Source organism: Mobula birostris, chromosome 1, assembly GCF_030028105.1.
Source record: "Mobula birostris isolate sMobBir1 chromosome 1, sMobBir1.hap1, whole genome shotgun sequence".
Taxonomy (NCBI): domain Eukaryota; kingdom Metazoa; phylum Chordata; class Chondrichthyes; order Myliobatiformes; family Myliobatidae; genus Mobula; species Mobula birostris.
In genome coordinates, this window is record NC_092370.1 from 197309358 (window position 1) to 197325849 (window position 16492).

General features: G+C 42.2%; 1 protein-coding gene across 1 annotated transcript in view; it reads right to left on the reverse strand.

Annotated features, from left to right (window-relative positions):
- The window catches only part of kiaa0586 (KIAA0586 ortholog), a 551477-nt gene that overhangs the window by 291581 nt on the left and 243404 nt on the right, over nucleotides 1–16492 (reverse strand). The window contains exon 12 of the mRNA XM_072267986.1: nucleotides 4848–5074. Within this exon, the coding sequence (XP_072124087.1) occupies nucleotides 4848–5074 (227 nt within the window). The remainder of the gene's footprint in view (nucleotides 1–4847; nucleotides 5075–16492) is intronic.

A 16492-nucleotide genomic window follows, 5' to 3' on the forward strand; every position in this document is an offset into this window, starting at 1 on the left:
GGAACTTGAAACTGCTCATTCTCTCCACTTCTGATCACTCTATGAGGATTGGTTTAAATTGCCTCTTCTTACCCTTCCTAAAATCCACAATCAGCTCTTTCATCTTACTGACAATGAGTGCAAGGTTGTTACTGCAACACCACCCAACCAGCTGGTATATCTCACTCCTGTATGCCCTCTCATCTCCATCTGAGATTCTACCAACAATAGTTGTATCATCAGCAAATTTATAGATGGTATTTGAGCTGTGCCTAGCCACACAGTCGTATGGGTATAGGGGGAGTAGAATAGTGGGCTAAGTACACACCCCTGAGGTGTACCAGTGTTGATCATCAGCGAGGAAGAGATATTATCACCAATCTGCACAGTCATTTCCCAGCAGGTAGCCACTCAACAAAAGTGGCTTAAGAACTTATTACAGGTCGACCTTCACTAATCCGACTACCTGTAATCCAGTTCCTTCGATAATCCGGCACTGATTATGCTTAATGTGATCCTTCTATAATTCGGCATTTTCACTGATCCGGCACTCCTCAGGTCCCAATGGTGCCGGGTTAGTGAAGGTCGGCCTGTACTATAATATACAATACAATGATCGGTTTCTCAACATGTGCATATATACAGACACAGTTGTTCAATAGTGGGATAGAGTAAATGCAACATAAACACTGGGCCATCTGGATCATTTGGCCAACAGTCTTATTGATATAAATGAGGCAGCCTCGAGACAGGTGACAAAGGATCATCCTTTTAATGAACATGTTCCATTTTTATAGATATTCATAAGTTGATTTTGTCCATAAATTGGAAAGGAGACAAAAATAACTCCAAATAGTAATCATATCCCCAAGGTATTGTGATGAATGGCATTAGAGGCACACAGGACTGATGAGAAAGAACAATCACTATAAATGAAGAAGCAGAGGAAACTAGTTCTGATGTTCATTGGAATAAATGTACACATCCATGTCATATTTTTGAATTTAATAATATTATGGGAGTATATTATTATACATAAGCGTTCATAAGCTGGGCGTTCTTAACCCAAGGATGGTCAGTGGATGAATTCCATTCCAATGAACTCCTTAGAGACACATCAATACAAAAAGCCATGCCACACAGATGAACTAAGGACAAGGGAGATCAACTACCTTCAAGAGGTAAGAAGTATACCAGGTGTCTGAGAATAGCCATTGATACAGGGAAACTATAGTTGGATGAGCCTCTGGTTTCCAATTATACTTGCAACCATGAGAGATTAGACTGGTTATTTTCTCACCCAGCTACACAAAATGTGGTTATGTTGCATTTGATGACTGCCAATCACACGTCATGCATTGTTATTGTTGTAGGTTTCATAAATAAAATGGCGGAATTTTAAGTTTAAGGGAAACCATAATAATTCACTTTATTGTCAACCAATTGCAGAGCATAAAGCACGGTAAAAAACCACGTCATTAAGTCATCATGTCAGACCGGCCTCCTAGTGAACCCCAACTCAACGTCGTTGGTTGTGAATTATGCATTATTTCCACCTTACGCAGCCCCCCCCCCCCCCCCAGAATTCACTAAAACCGGCATTGTGAGCCTGTCCGGCACTTAGACAAGCAGGCCGGCTTGAGTCCTACGATCCATGGGTGGAGGAACAGCATGTGCCTCTGGCTTGAACAGGTGCGTTGACATGCTCATGGTCATGTCATGATGCCAAGTGCATGGTAGCAGAATCCTCCCACTCTGGGTGGGCTGGTTTAAGGTGATCTACTGAAGTGCATTCCCGTTTACCCCTCCTATCTATGATAAAAGACTTTTTCTATCTGTTTCAAAATGTGGAGTGGACCATCATAAGGGGGATGTGATGACAAACCAAGTTATCAGACGATTGATGCTGATGAGAGAGATAAGGGAGACAAATGGAGAAACGTTCAAGATGTTAATGAGAGAGGAGAGAGATAACGAAAAGAGACACAATTCAGAGTATTGACAGACCAGTTGCTTTGAACCTGAACTGTTTGAAGTTTGATGGACAGGCGATAGCCCAGCAGAGGGATAAAAAGAACAAGTTCGCTAAGGCACGACACACCATGAGATCACGAGATAACGAGACCCTGGAAGAGCGGTGTGCCCCCACAAGTTGGTGTGAGTTGGAGGTCCGGTTCGCGGGAACCGGCCATAGACGCACAAGGTGAAAAGGGTACGATCGGTGGGAACCTGGTGTGTGTGTCCGCCCTTGCCTGGGTGCCGGGTTCACCGCGGAAGAACGGTCGTATCTGGAACGGAGGGGTCACAGTCGGTGACCACAGAAGACAAAAAAGGGTCTGCCCGAAACCACCTGTCAACATCAAAGTTCTGCTGAATCAAATTTGCATTCTCTCTCTCTCTCTCTCCAACGGCACAACAGCGATTACTGCGAACTGCAATAAACTGAACTGAACTCTGCATCACTTGAGACTGATCATTTTACCCCTAGATAGCGATAGAGCTTGATTGATTCCTAATACCCTAGTTCTGTGTACATGTGTGTTTTATCATTGCTAACCTGTTGCATTTATATCTGTACGATTAGAGTACTGTGTTACTTATTTCTTTAATAAAACTTCATTAGCTTCCAGTAATCCAGACTCCAACTAGTGGTCCATTTCTGCTGGTTTGGCAACCCAGTTACGGGGTACGTAACAGGGACTAAGGGGATGTTAATGTGCATCATGGCGGACGAAAACGGAAGCTGTTTAACAGGAACCAAAAAGAGCTGTACGCCATGATGGAAGCTGGGAAGAGGTAAAAAGGAACTGAGTTCACTGGACACGGCTGAACACTGCCGACAGGCTGACCAACCAATCAGGTGTCAGAAACAAAATCACTTAGCACTTGTAACGGATCCCCGTATACCAACTCAGCCGCAAGTGACCGCAGGTCCTCCTTTGGAGCCATTCTAAGTCTCAACAGACCCACAGAAGAAGATCACGCCAGCACTCATCCATCAGGGATGCCCTCAGAGCAGCCATTAAGGAGCGGTGAAACTGCTCACAGAAACCATTGGACAGTTGGTGATATGCCATGGTGTGATGTAAACTAACACCAAGGCTCTGGGCCATCACAGCCCAGAGGTCTGATGTGAATTGGGGACCACGATCAGAGGAAAAATCAGATGGGGTGCCAAACCAAACAATACAGGTGCTGATGAACATCTAAGCCACATTTGTAGCCCTCATCGATGCTAGAAGGATGACCTCTGGCCACCTAGTGCTCCAGTCCACCATGTTAAGGAGGTGCAAAAAACCATGGGAGGGATAAGAGGGCCAACAAGGTCCATATTGACATGATCAAACCGTCGCAGAGGGACCTCAGAAGGTGCCAATGGTGCCCAAACATGACAATTAATTTTCACCTGCTGACACCCAACACAGGCTGCAGTCCAATTACACTTCCCTTCTAAGGGCATGCCACACAAACCAGTTTCTCTGAGGCCTCCTTGGCTGGGTGCGGGAGGTCATGAAAGGAGTTAAAAACACTGTGCCTCCAGTTTGCGGGCACTATGGGGCAAGGGAAAGTGGTTGAGACATCGCACAGGAGAGAGACGCCAGCTTCCCTGAATTGCCCATGACTGCTGATCAGTAAGCCTGGACATCTGGGTCAGTAGCTTGGTCGGCTGCCATGCCAGCATAGTCAACCCATATGTGTATGGCCTCAACAGCTGGCCACGAGAGGCATTCAGCCATGGCATTATCTTTCCCTAGATGTGTTGTATGTAGTCCAGATGGCGTTGCTGCCGTGCAGACCAAGGGTCTGATATTTTGGCCAACACGTGCATGAAGGGTTTGTGGTCAATAAATATTGTGAAATGGTAATCCACTAGTAGAAAATAAAAATGACAACCAGATAGAGGTAGAGAAACTCGCAGTCAAATGTGCTGTACTCTTTTCACGGAGACGGAGCTTCTGGCTGAAGAAGGCAAGCAGCTACCACATGCCTCCAACCAATTGCTTGTGCACAGTGCCCACAGCATAGTGTGAAGCATCAGTAGTAGTGGCATTGGGGAGCGAGTGCACCAGTAGGGTCACATTGGAAAGAGCTTGTTGATGTCATCATCAAATGCTCTACTCATGTTCGCTGACCAGTCAAGCATGTGACCAGGAGCATTGCCTTCAAGGGCACCATACAAGGGGAGCATAAGTTCAACAGAAATTCACCATACCTAAACACTCTTATAGTCATACTGCCTCTTAAAGTGAACTCCAACTCAGTATCAGTGGTTGTGAACTATGCATATGCTTCCACCCTTTACATTACCCTACATTGCTTTCCAGAGAGTATAAAGCTCAAAGTACTATAATTCTGGAAAGCTTCTAGAACCTAATCTACAGCTTATGTTTGCTACAGCTTGCTACATTCATGCTTGGCATTCTGTTAGCTTTTTACCTACAAGCACAGTCAACTTTGTGGCTAATAAAATCAATGTACAGCAATGGAAAACAATATATTTTGGGGCAAAGTGGAGAAGAAAATGTAAAAAGAAATCTGTATCAGTGAGAGAAGCAATCATTGGTAACAACAGTATCACAGTTCTGATTTTTTTCTTAAACTCCCACAGGATTAATTAAGGGTATAAAAATGTTAAACGGTTGTTTTCTTCTCAGAGACCTGGTTTCAAATGTTAAGAGGAAGATCTCCAGTTTATACACTATAAGAACATTTGATTAACTAAATTTGGACAATCATAATCTAAGTCTGGTAGGTTTCTACCAATAGCAAACGTTAATCAGCAACTTTCACCAGGCAGAAAAAAACACCTTTACCAACAAAGCATCAAAGCTACATTGCTCCAAGTCATCACACTGGTAATTCCATACCTGTTTGCAGTTAAGGAGTCAATTATTGAATATAATGAAGAATGGTCCTTTGCTCTAACAATTGCTTCAAGATTTTCTTCAATAAATTTCTTGTTCATTTGCACCTTTCGCAAAATTTGTTCAGCATCTTCAAACATTGATTTTGGTGCTTTTACTGACTCAATCAGTGAAGGTTTCTGTGAACAACCAGATTCTGTTCCTTTGGCACTGAGTGTAGGTTGCTTCAGCTAAAAATGAAAATAATTTTGATTATGCTTTAGTGATTAAAATGGAATTAGAAATAAAAACTGAAATTTATATATCTTACACCTATTCAAGAATAAAATACCTACTTTTATAAGCCTAAAGAACAACTAAAGCGCCTTCCTTTCAGTGATGACATTAACAGAAATCTAAATACCACTGTCAGTGACCTGCATGGTAAAACTGCACTGCTACCTAACAAAATATCATTGAAAATTCATTAACAATTTTAAAAAAACAGAATGATAGAAACACTTAGGAGGTCAGGCAGCATCTGTGGATAGAGAAACATAGTTAATATTTCAGGTTAAAGACTTTTCATTGAAGCCTGAAACTGTGAAAAAAAGCAAAACAGAATCGTAACAGGGCACATATAAACTGGCAGAATTGGCAGCCAAGTGGCAGAAGAGAATAAATACAGAGAAGTGTGAAATGACACACATTGGCAGAAAGAATGTGGAGATACAATATATATTTAAAAGAAAGAACAGAAGGCAGCACTGGCTGTTTAAGTACATACTGTATGTATTTGAGCATGACAAAATAGTTGAGAGTGCAATTAGTAAAGCATGTAAGATTTTTATGTTATAGAGAGAAAAGATACAAAAGTATATAGGCATTGTTCAATCTTTATTAACCACCAGTTAGGCCACAACTAGACTACGGGGTCCAATTCTGGTCACTTAACCTCAGAAAAAACGCCATGATGCCACAGTGGGAGCACAGAAGATTTACACAAATAGTTCCAAGGGAGAGGAAAATTAAGCAAAGGGTTAGACTGGAAGAGATTTGGATGTAGTAATTGCAGCAAAACTTGAGAAAATTTGATAGAACGTGAAAGAATAGAACCTATCAAGTGCGGCAGTGGGAAGATGTGTATGGAACCGGAGGAAATAGCAGAGGTACTTAATGAATACTTTACTTCAGTATTCACTATGGAAAAGGACCTTGGTGACTGTAGTTTTAAAAACACAAACACGAGGAAATCTGCAGATGCTGGAATTTCAAGCAACACACATAAAAGTTGCTGGTGAACGCAGCAGGCCAGGCAGCATCTATAAGAAGGGGTACAGTCGATGTTTCGGGCCGAGACCCTTCATCAGGACTAATTGAAAGAAGAGCTAGTAAGAGATTTGAAAGTGGGAGGGGGAGGGGAAGATCCAAAATGATAGGAGAAGACAGGAGGTGGAGAGATGGAGCCAAGAGCTGGACAGTTGATTGGCAAAAGGGATATGAGAGGATAATGGGACAGGAGGACGAGGGAGAAAGAAAGGGAGAGGGGTGAAGCCCAGAGGATGGGCAAGCAGTATAGTGAGAGGGACAAAGGGACAAAAAAGGAGAGAGAGAGAAATAGAATATATATAGATATAAATAAATAAATAAATAAATAAACAATGGATGGGGTATGAGGGGGAGGAGGAGCATTAACGGAAGTTAGAGAAGTCAATGTTAGAGAAGTTAGAGAAGTCTAACGTAAGTTAGAGAAGTCTGCAGACTGGGAGACTGTTTCGCTGAACACCTACGCTCTGTCTGCCACAGAAAGCAGGATCTCCCAGTGGCCACACATTTTAATTTCACGTCCCATTCCCATTCTGATATGCCTATCCACAGCCTCCTCTACTGTTAAGATGAAGCCACACTCAGGTTGGAGGAACAACACCTTATATTCTGTCTGGGTAGCCTCCAACCTGATGGCATGAACATTGACTTCTCTAACTTCCGTTAATGCCCCTCCTCCCCCTCGTACCCCATCCGCTTTTTTTTATTAAATATATATTCTTTTTCTCTCTCTCCTTTTTCTCCCTCTGTCCCTCTCACTATACTCCTTGCCCATCCTCTGGGCTTTAGCCCTCCCCTCTTTCGTTCTCCCTGGGCCTCCCGTCCCATTATCCTCTCATATCCCTTTTGCCAATCAACTTTCCAGCTCTTGGCTCCATCCCTCCCCCTCCTGTCTTCTCCTATCAATTTGGATCTCCCCCTCCCCCTCCCCCTTTCAATTCTCTTACTAGCTCTTCTTTCAGTTAGTCCTGACGAAGGGTCTCGGCCCGAAACGTTGACTGTACCTCTTCCTAGAGATGCTGCCTGGCCTGCTGCGTCACCAGCAACTTTTAAGTGTTTTGCTGGTGATTGTAGTGATGACTTTGCAGTGGACTGAAAAGCTGGAGCATGTAGATATTAAGAAAGAGGATGTGCTGGAGCTTTTGGAAAGCATCAAGTTTGATAAGTCACCAGGACCGGATGAGATGTGCCCCAGGCTACTGTGAGAGGCGAGGTAGAAGATTGCTGAGCCTCTAGTGATGATCTTTCCATCATCAATGAGGACGGGGGAGGTTCCAGAGGATTGCAGGGTTGTGGATGTTGTTCCCTTATTCAAGAAAGGGAGTAGACATAGCCCAGTAAATTATAGACCACTGAGTCTTACTCCAGTGGTTGGTAAGTTGATGGAGAGGATCCTGAGAGGCAGGATTTATGAACATTTAGAGAGGTATAATATGATAGGAATAGTCAGCATAGCTTTGTCAAGGCAGGTTGTGCCTTACAAACCTGACTGAAATTTTTGAGGATGCAAATAAACACATTAATGAAGGAAGAGCAGTTGATGTAGTGTATATGGATTTCAGCAAGGCATTTGATAAGGTACCCCATGCAAGGCTTATTGAGAAAGTAAGGAGGTATGGGATCTAAGGGGACCTTGCTTTGTGGATCCAGAATTGGCTTGCCCACAGAAGGCAAACAGTGGTTGTAGACGGGTCATATTCTGCATGGAGGTCAGTGACCAGTGGTGTGCCTCAGGGATCTGTTCTGGGATCCTTACTCTTCGTGATTTTTATCAATGACATGGATGAGGAATTGGAGGGATGGATTAGTAAGTTTGCTGATGACACAAAGGTTGGGAGTGTTGTGGATAGTGTGGAGGGCTGTCAGAGGTTACAGTGGGACATAGATAGGATGTAAAACCGGGCTGAGAAGTGGCAGATGGAGTTCAACCCAGATAAGTGTGAAGTGGTTCATTTTGGTAGGTCAGATATGATGGTAGAATATAGTATTAATGGCAAGACTCTTGGCAGTGTGGAGGATCAGTGGGATCTTGGGGTCCAAGTCCATAGCAGCTACACAGTTTGACTCTGTGGTTCAGAAGCTGTACCGTGTATTGGCCATCATCAATCGTGGAATTGAATTTAAGAGCCGAGAGGTAATGTCGCAGTTATATAGGACCCTGGTCAGACCCCACTTGGAGTACTGTGCTCAATTCTAGTCACCCCTTTGTAGGAAGGATGTGAAAACCATAGAAAGGGTGCAGAGGAGATTTACAAGGATATTCCCTGGATTGGGGAGCATGCCTTATGAAAGCAGGTTGAGTGAACTTGGCCCTTTCGCCTTGGAGTGATGGAGGATGAGAGGTGATCTGATAGAGGTGTATAAGATGATGAGAGGCATTGATCGTGTGGATTGTCAGAGGGGCTGAAATGGCTGCCACGAGATGGCACAGTTTTAAGGTGCTTGGGAGTAGATACAGAGATGTCAGGGGTAAGTTAGAAATATAGCAAAATTGGCAACAAATACTGATCTAAATGTACTGTACTTAAATGCACGCAGCATTAGAAATAAAGTGGATGACCTTGCTGCACAGCTGCAGGTTAAAAGATATGACATTGTGGTCATCACCGAGTCATGACTAAATGATGGATGTGATTGGGAGCTGAATATCCAAGGATACACAGTGTACAGGAAAGATAGGAAGGTAGGTAAAGCGGGTGGCGTGGTCCTGATGGTAAGTAACGATATCAAATCAATAGAAAGAAGGGACATAGGATCAGAAGAGGTAGAATCCTTATGGGTAGAATTAAGAAATGGCAAGGGTAAAAAGACACTAATAGCAGTTATATACAGGCCTCCAAACAGCAGCCGGGATGTGGACTACAAATTGCAGCTGGAAATAGAAAAAGCTTGTCAGAAGGAAAATGTCAAGATAATTATGGGGGATTTTAATATGAAAGTGGATTGGGAAAGTCAGGAAGGTAATGGATCTCAGGAGGGGGAGTTTGTAGAATGCCTACAGGGTGGCTTTTTGGAGCAGCTTGTCCAGAAGCCCACCAGGGGACTGTTTTGGATTAGGTGCTGTGTAATGAACCTGAGGCGATTAGGGAGCTGGAGGTAAAGGAACCCCTTGGAAGTAGTGATCATAATATGACTGAGTTCAGTTTCAAATTTGAAAAGGAGAAGCTGGTATCAGGTGTATCGATATTTCAGTGGAACAGGGGAAATTACAGTGGTATGAGAGAGGAACTGGCCCAAGTCGATTGGAAAAGTAAGCTAAATAGAGGGACGGCAGAGCAGAATTGGATGAAATTCCTACAAGAAATAAGGAAAATGCAGGAAAAATATATTCCAAGAAAAAAGAAAATCATGAATGGAAAAATGGCACAAATGTGGCTAACGAGAGAGGTTAAGGCAAAAATAAAAGCAAAAGAAACGGCGTACAAGGAAGCAAAAATTAGTGGGAAAAATGAGGACTGGAAGACCTTTAAAAACTTACAGAAGGAAACTAAGAAAGTCATTAGGAAAGAAAAGATGAATTATGAAAGGAAGTTAGCAATTAACATAAAAAAGGATACTAAGAGTTTTTTTAAATATATGAAGAGCAAAAGAGTGACACAGGTAGATACGGGACCAATTGAAAATGATGCTAGAGAAATTATAATGGATAACAAAGAGATGGCGGAGGAACTCAATGAGTATTTTGCATCAGTCTTCACAGTGGAAGACATGAGCAAAATACCTGATAGCCAGAGGTATCAGGGAATAGAATTAGGTACAGTCAAGATTACTAGAGAGAAAGTGCTTGGGAAGCTAAGTGGACTAAGAATAGGTAACTCTCCCGGTCCGGATGAGGTGCACCCAAGGGTTCTGAAGGAGGTGGCTTTGGAGATTATGGAAGCATTGGAAATGATCTTCCAGGAATCAATAGACTCTGGCATGGTTCTGGAGGACTGCAGGGTCACAAATGTAGTTCTGCTATTTAAGAAAGGAAGGCGGCAGCAAAAAGAAAATTACAGACCTATTAGTCTGACATCAGTAGTTGGAAAGATATTGGAGTCAATCCTCAAGGACGAGGTTATGAAATACCTCAGCTGCATGACAAGATAGACCAAGCCAGTATGGTTTCATGAAGGGAAGTTCTTGCCTCACCAGCCTATTGGAATTTTTTGAGGTAATCTTGAATAAGATTGACAAGGGAGAGGCTGTGGATGTTGTGTATTTGGATTTTCAAACGGCCTTCAATAAGGTGCCGCATATGAGGCTGCTTAATAAGATGAGAGCCCATGGAATTATAGGAAAGATATTGGAATGGGTGGAGCATTAGCTGATAGGCAGAAAGCAAAGGGTGGGAATAAAGGGATCCTATTCTGATTGGTTGCCGGTTACTAGTGGTGTTCCGCAGAGGTCGGTGTTGGGGCCGCTTCTTTTTACGATGTATATCAATGATTTGGATTATGGATTAAATGGTTTTGTGGCTAAGTTTGCGGATGACACCAAGATAGGTGGAGGAGCAGGAAATGTTGAAGAAACGGAAAGGTTGCAGAGAGACTTAAGTCAGTTTAGGAGAGTGGGCAAAGAAACGGCAGATGAAATACAACGTTGACAAATGTACGGTTGTACATTTTGGAAGAAGAAATAATCAGGCAGATTATTATTTAGATGGGGAGAAAATTCAAAAATCGGAAGTGCAAAGGGACTTGGGGGTCCTCATGCAGGATACCCTAAAGGTTAACCACCAGGCTGGATTGGCAGTAAGGAAAGCGAATGCTATGTTGGCATTCATTTCAAGAGGAATAGTGTATAAGAGTAAGGAGGTGTTGATGAGGCTCTATGAGGCATTAGTGAGACCTCATTTGGAATACTGTGTGCAGTTTTGGGCCCCCTATCTTAGAAAGGATGTACTGATGTTGGAGAGAGTTCAGAGAAGATTTGCGAGGATGATTCCTGGAATGCAGGGGCTAACATATGAGGAGCGTTTGTCAGCTCTTGGACTGTATTCATTAGAGTATAGAAGAATGAGAGGGGATCTCACAGAAACATTTTGAATGTTGAAAGGGTTGGACAGAGTAGATGTGGAAAGGTTGTTTCCCTTGGTGGGTGAGTCCAGGACAAGAGGCCATAGTCTTAGAATTAGAGAGTACCCAGTTAAAACAGAGATGAGGAGAAATTTTTTTAGCCAGAGGGTCGTGGATTTGTGGAATTCGTTGCCACATACAGCTGTGGAGGCCCGATCATTGAGGGTGTTTAAGGAGGAGATTGACAGGTATCTAATTAGTCAGGGTATCAAGGGATATGGGGAAAAAGCCGGAAATTGGAACTAGATGGGTGAATATTTAGCTCATGGGGGAGCTGCGGAGCAGACTCGATGGGCCGAATGGCCTACTTCTGCTCCTTTGTCTTGTGATCTTGTTAAGTTTTTTAAGCAGAGAGTAGTGAGTGCGTGGAATGGGCTGCCGGCAACGGTGGTGGAGGCAGATACGATAGGGTCTTTTAAAAGACCTTTGGATAGGTACATGGAGCTTAGAAAAATAGAGGGCTATAGGTAAACCTAGTAATTTCTAAGGTAGGGACATGTTCGGCACAACTCTGTGGGCCGAAGGGCCTGTATTGTGCTGTAGGTTTTCTATGTTTCTAGAATATCAGGAAAATGAAAGGCTTTGAATAGACCCTAGGGTTTTTCAAAAATGAATTTAAAAAGGCCTCAAAGGAATTATTCTATAGACGCACAAGGAAAAAGTGGGGAATGAGACTGTTTGCTCTGTCAAGAGCTGACATAAAACTAATGGTTCAAATGGCTTTCTTCTGTACCAAAATGATTTTATGATTCTGAATTCATGCTCACCATTGTTTGGAATTCTAGAAGCAAGAAGGTACTTCAATGCTGCACTGAAGATGCACAAAACTATACTGTATTTCAAATCTTCAATAAATGGTAAACATATGGAAAATTATGATGAAATTCATTATTAACAGCTCTATTTTCTAAACTGTGATAGAAAGCTACTATTCTCAAAATGTACAGATATGTTCTGAATTGTGATAAATATTTATATGAACATAAATTCCCTTTCTTCAAGTAAAAAAGGCTTGAAAGAATCCTGCAATTTCAAACTTCCATAAAGTGCCACTGAAAATTTTATTCTCTCGAGAAAACAACTGAAGAATTACAAAAGAAACTGTCTCAACAGTGAATACAAAGGCAAAGGGTGAGTTCTGAGTTAACAGAAGTCCAAAGCGATCCTTATTAAATTACATGAACTAATTTTTTAAATGCATATACTTTATTCAAAGAAAGCACTGGAAATAATATGCCTTTTCAAAACAAATGACATATGGTGTCATGAAAAATATTTTATTTTTGTATGGAAGGTGTTACCCGCCCCCCTTTTTTTCGATCTGGCTGGTGTACAGTTTTACTTGCATTGCTGCCAACAGGCACATTTTCAGGTTTTGGCAGAAAACTCTTTGGCATCTTGGGCAGTTGTCCAAGAATGTATCCAACATCTTTGCAGGTGATTTGCTAGGGCTGTTGGGGAAAGTTTAAACTAATTTGGCAAAGATAAGACACAGAGTTGGTACAGCTGGTGGGGAGGTAGTGTCATATATAGAACAAAACTTGAGTCAGTTAAGTAGGCATTTCAGACAGCGCTATGAATAGAGAATGGAAGGCACTGATAGGCACTTGGAAATATTATACAGTTGCAATTACAGACATAAGGGTGAAAGAAGGGTAATTCAACATTCTGGGGTACAGAATTTGCAGGCATGACAGAGAGGGTTGTAAAAGGGCTGGTGTTGCAGTATTGATCAAGGATTCTATTACTGCAGCATACAGACGAGGACAATTTGTAAGAGCAATGGGCTTGTAGTAGTTGGGGATTACAACTAGAAGGACAAGTAATAATGTGTCACTGGAAAAGCATTTCAGGGATAGTGACTATCTCACTGCAAGTTTCAAGGTAGTTATTCAATAGGGAGAAGACAAATTTTAATATAATAATACAGGACCTAGCAAAGTCAACTCGCCGAAATCCAGCTAGCGAGGCTCATACAAAAATGAAATAAAGGGAGTTCAGGGCCAAAGATTTTTTCTGTAATGGTGAAAGGTAAAGTCAGCAAATTCAGGGGATCCTAAGAGAAATTGAGGGTTGAATAAAACATGAGAGGAAGCCAATAGCAAATATTAATCGGAAGGCCCTTCAGTAAGCACTTCCAAATGAACTTAGGATGGCAACGAGGAACACGTAACATCATTGGACTACAGGATGAAGGAAACCCTCAAAGCATTTTACAAGTATTTTATATTAAATGCAAGAGAATAGCCAGGAAGATAGCTGGACAAAGGGGCAATCCATGTATGCAGTCACAGTATGCTGGTGATGTTTTAAATGAATACTTTGTATATATATCAACTAAAGAGAAATAAAATGTAGCTGGAGAATTCAGAGAGGAGCAGAGTGAGATTCTAGTTATCATTAAAAAAGGAGTTATTAGATGACTTAGCAGACTGAAAGGTGGGTAAATCACCCCAGCCTGATTAGGCTCTGGGAGGTAAGGGAAAAGATTGCTGAAGTCCTGACAGAGACTTTTACACCTTCTTTGGCCAAGGTGAGGTCCCAAGTGACTGGAGGACAACAAATGCATCACCTTTGCTCATGAACTGTGGCAGACAAAGCCTGATGTCAAGTAGGGTAAGGAAATAGCTGGACAATATTCTGCGGCAGGGGTAAATCAAAGGTATCCAGCGTGACTTTGTTAGGGAAGATCTTCAGACCAAGTTAACTGAATTTTACAGAGGTAATAAAATATATTAATAAGGGCAGTGCAGTTGATTTCTTCACTGGACTTAAGTAAAACCTTAGACAAGGTCTCACATGAGAAATTGCTCAATAAGATTAGAACACAAGGGATCCAATCAAGGTGGCAAATTGGATATTAGACTGCTTTATAATGTGGTTTACACACATTTAATATACTCTAAAAATTGACTTTATAATGGAGGAAAGTTGCTTTCATTATTGGAAGCCTGTGACCAGTGGGATCAGTTCTGGGACCCTTCCTGTTTGTTACCTACATGATATTTTAGGTACAAACGTGCAAGGTACAATTAGTAAGTTTGCAGATGGCACAAAAACTGGTGGTGCTACTGATAGTGAGGAATATAGTTTTAGTTTATGGGGGGGATATTGACCAGGTTGGCAGAGAAATGGAAATGAAATTTAATCCTGATAAGTGAATGTATTATGGGAAGACTAAAATGGATAGGGTATACACAATGAAGATAGGGCCCGGAGGAGTATTAGGGCCAGAGGGATCTTGGGATGCATACATCCAAGGAATCCTAAATGTGGAAACCTACATAGATGTTAAAGTAGTACATGGAATATTTGTCTCCATCAACTGGCATAGAGTGTTTGACTTACGAAGAGAGACAGTATAGGCTGCATTTACTTTCCCAGCAGCAGAGAAAGCTAAGGAGAGACCTGATTGGACAAAATTAAAGGAGGGGCATGTGTCGAATGGATGAAAGGAAACTTTCTGTCATAACATAGGTGACTAAAACCAGTGGAGATGGGTTTAGGTTAAGGGGCAAGAGGAACAGTTTTTCAATCAAGAGATGATAGAGGCAGAGAGTCTCACATTAAAATATTTAACAGAAAACTTAAATCATCAAGACACTGACCAGGTAATGGTAAAATAGATTACTCTGGATAGAATTTGTGGGTTGAAGACTTCCTTCTATGCTATATCATACTATAACTGTAAAAGCACAGATAGACAGATAGATAGATAAATAGATTGATAGATATTTAATTATCTCAAAGGAAATTACAGTGTCACAGTAGCATCACAAGTTCACAGATATAAATATTAGAAGAGAAGCAAGAAGAATAAATAAAAAATAAGCTACCTCAAACAGTCTAACAGATGAGGGATCATCACTTCCTTGGCTACAGTTTGACTCATTATAGAACCTTACGGCTGAGGGTAAGAATGACCTCATATAGTGCTCTTTGGAGCAGCACTGTTGTCTTAGACTATTACTGAAAGTGCTCTTCTGTTCAGCCAAGATGGCATGCAGAGTGTGAGAAACATTTTCCAGAATTGCCAGGATTTTCCATGGGGTCCTTTGTTCTACCACAGCCTCCAGTGTGTCCAGTTTAACTCCTATAACAGAGCCAGCCTTTCTAATCAATTTATTGAGCCTGTTGGCATCACCCGTGTCGATGCCATTTCCCCAGCACATCCCCACATAGAAGGCAACAGACTGGTAGAATGTGAAGGAGAGGCCTGCATACTACAAAGGACCTTAATCTGCTCAGGAAGTAGAGGCGACTCTGGCCCTTCTTGTACACAGCCTCTGTGATGGTGCTCCACGCAAGCCTGTCATCCACGTGCACCCCCAAGTACGTGTAGGTCCTCACCACATACTTTATACTTTATTGTCGCCAAACGATTGAAACTAGAATGTACAATCATCACAGCGATATTTGATCCTGCGCTTCGCGCTCCCTGGAGTACAAGTACATGGTAAATATTAAAAATTTAACTTATAAATCATAAATAGAAAATAGAAAAGGGAAAGTAAGGTAGTGCAAAAAAAACGAGAAGCAGGTCCGGATATTTGGAGGGTACGTTCAGCAGTCTTATCACAGTTGGAAAGAAGCTGTTCCCAAATCTGGCCGTACGAGTCTTCAAGCTCCTGAGACTTCTCCCAGAGGAAAGCAGGACAAAAAGTGTGTTGGCTGGGTGGGTCGTGTCCTTGATTATCCTGGCAGCACTGCTCCGACAGCGTGCGGTGTAAAATAGTCCAAGGATGGAAGATTGGTTTGTGTGATTTGCTGCGCTGTGTTCACGATCTTCTGCAGCTTCTTCCGGTCTTGGACAGGACAACTTCCATACCAGGTTGTGATGCACCGTAGAAGAATGCTTTCTACAGTGCATCTATAAAAATTAGTGAGGGTTTTAGGGGACAGGCCAAATTTCTTTAGCTTTCTCAGGAAGTAAAGGCGCAGGTGGGCCTTGTTGGCAGTGGACTCTGCTTGGTTGGACCAAGTCAGGTCATTTGTGATATTGACCCCGAGGAACTTAAAGCTTTTGTCTTGTTCCACTTGCGTACCACTGATGTAAATGGAGTCGTGCGGTCCGCTACTCCTTCTGAAGTCAACAACCAATTCCTTCGTCTTGCTGATGTTGAAGGATAGGTTATTGTCTTCGTACCATGCCACCAGGTCCTTAGTTTTCTCTCTGTACTCAAACTCATCATTACCCGAGATACGGCCACACAATTGTTGTGTCATCAGCGAACTTATATATTAAGCTTGATGGAAACTTGGCTACACAGTCATGGGTGTACCGTG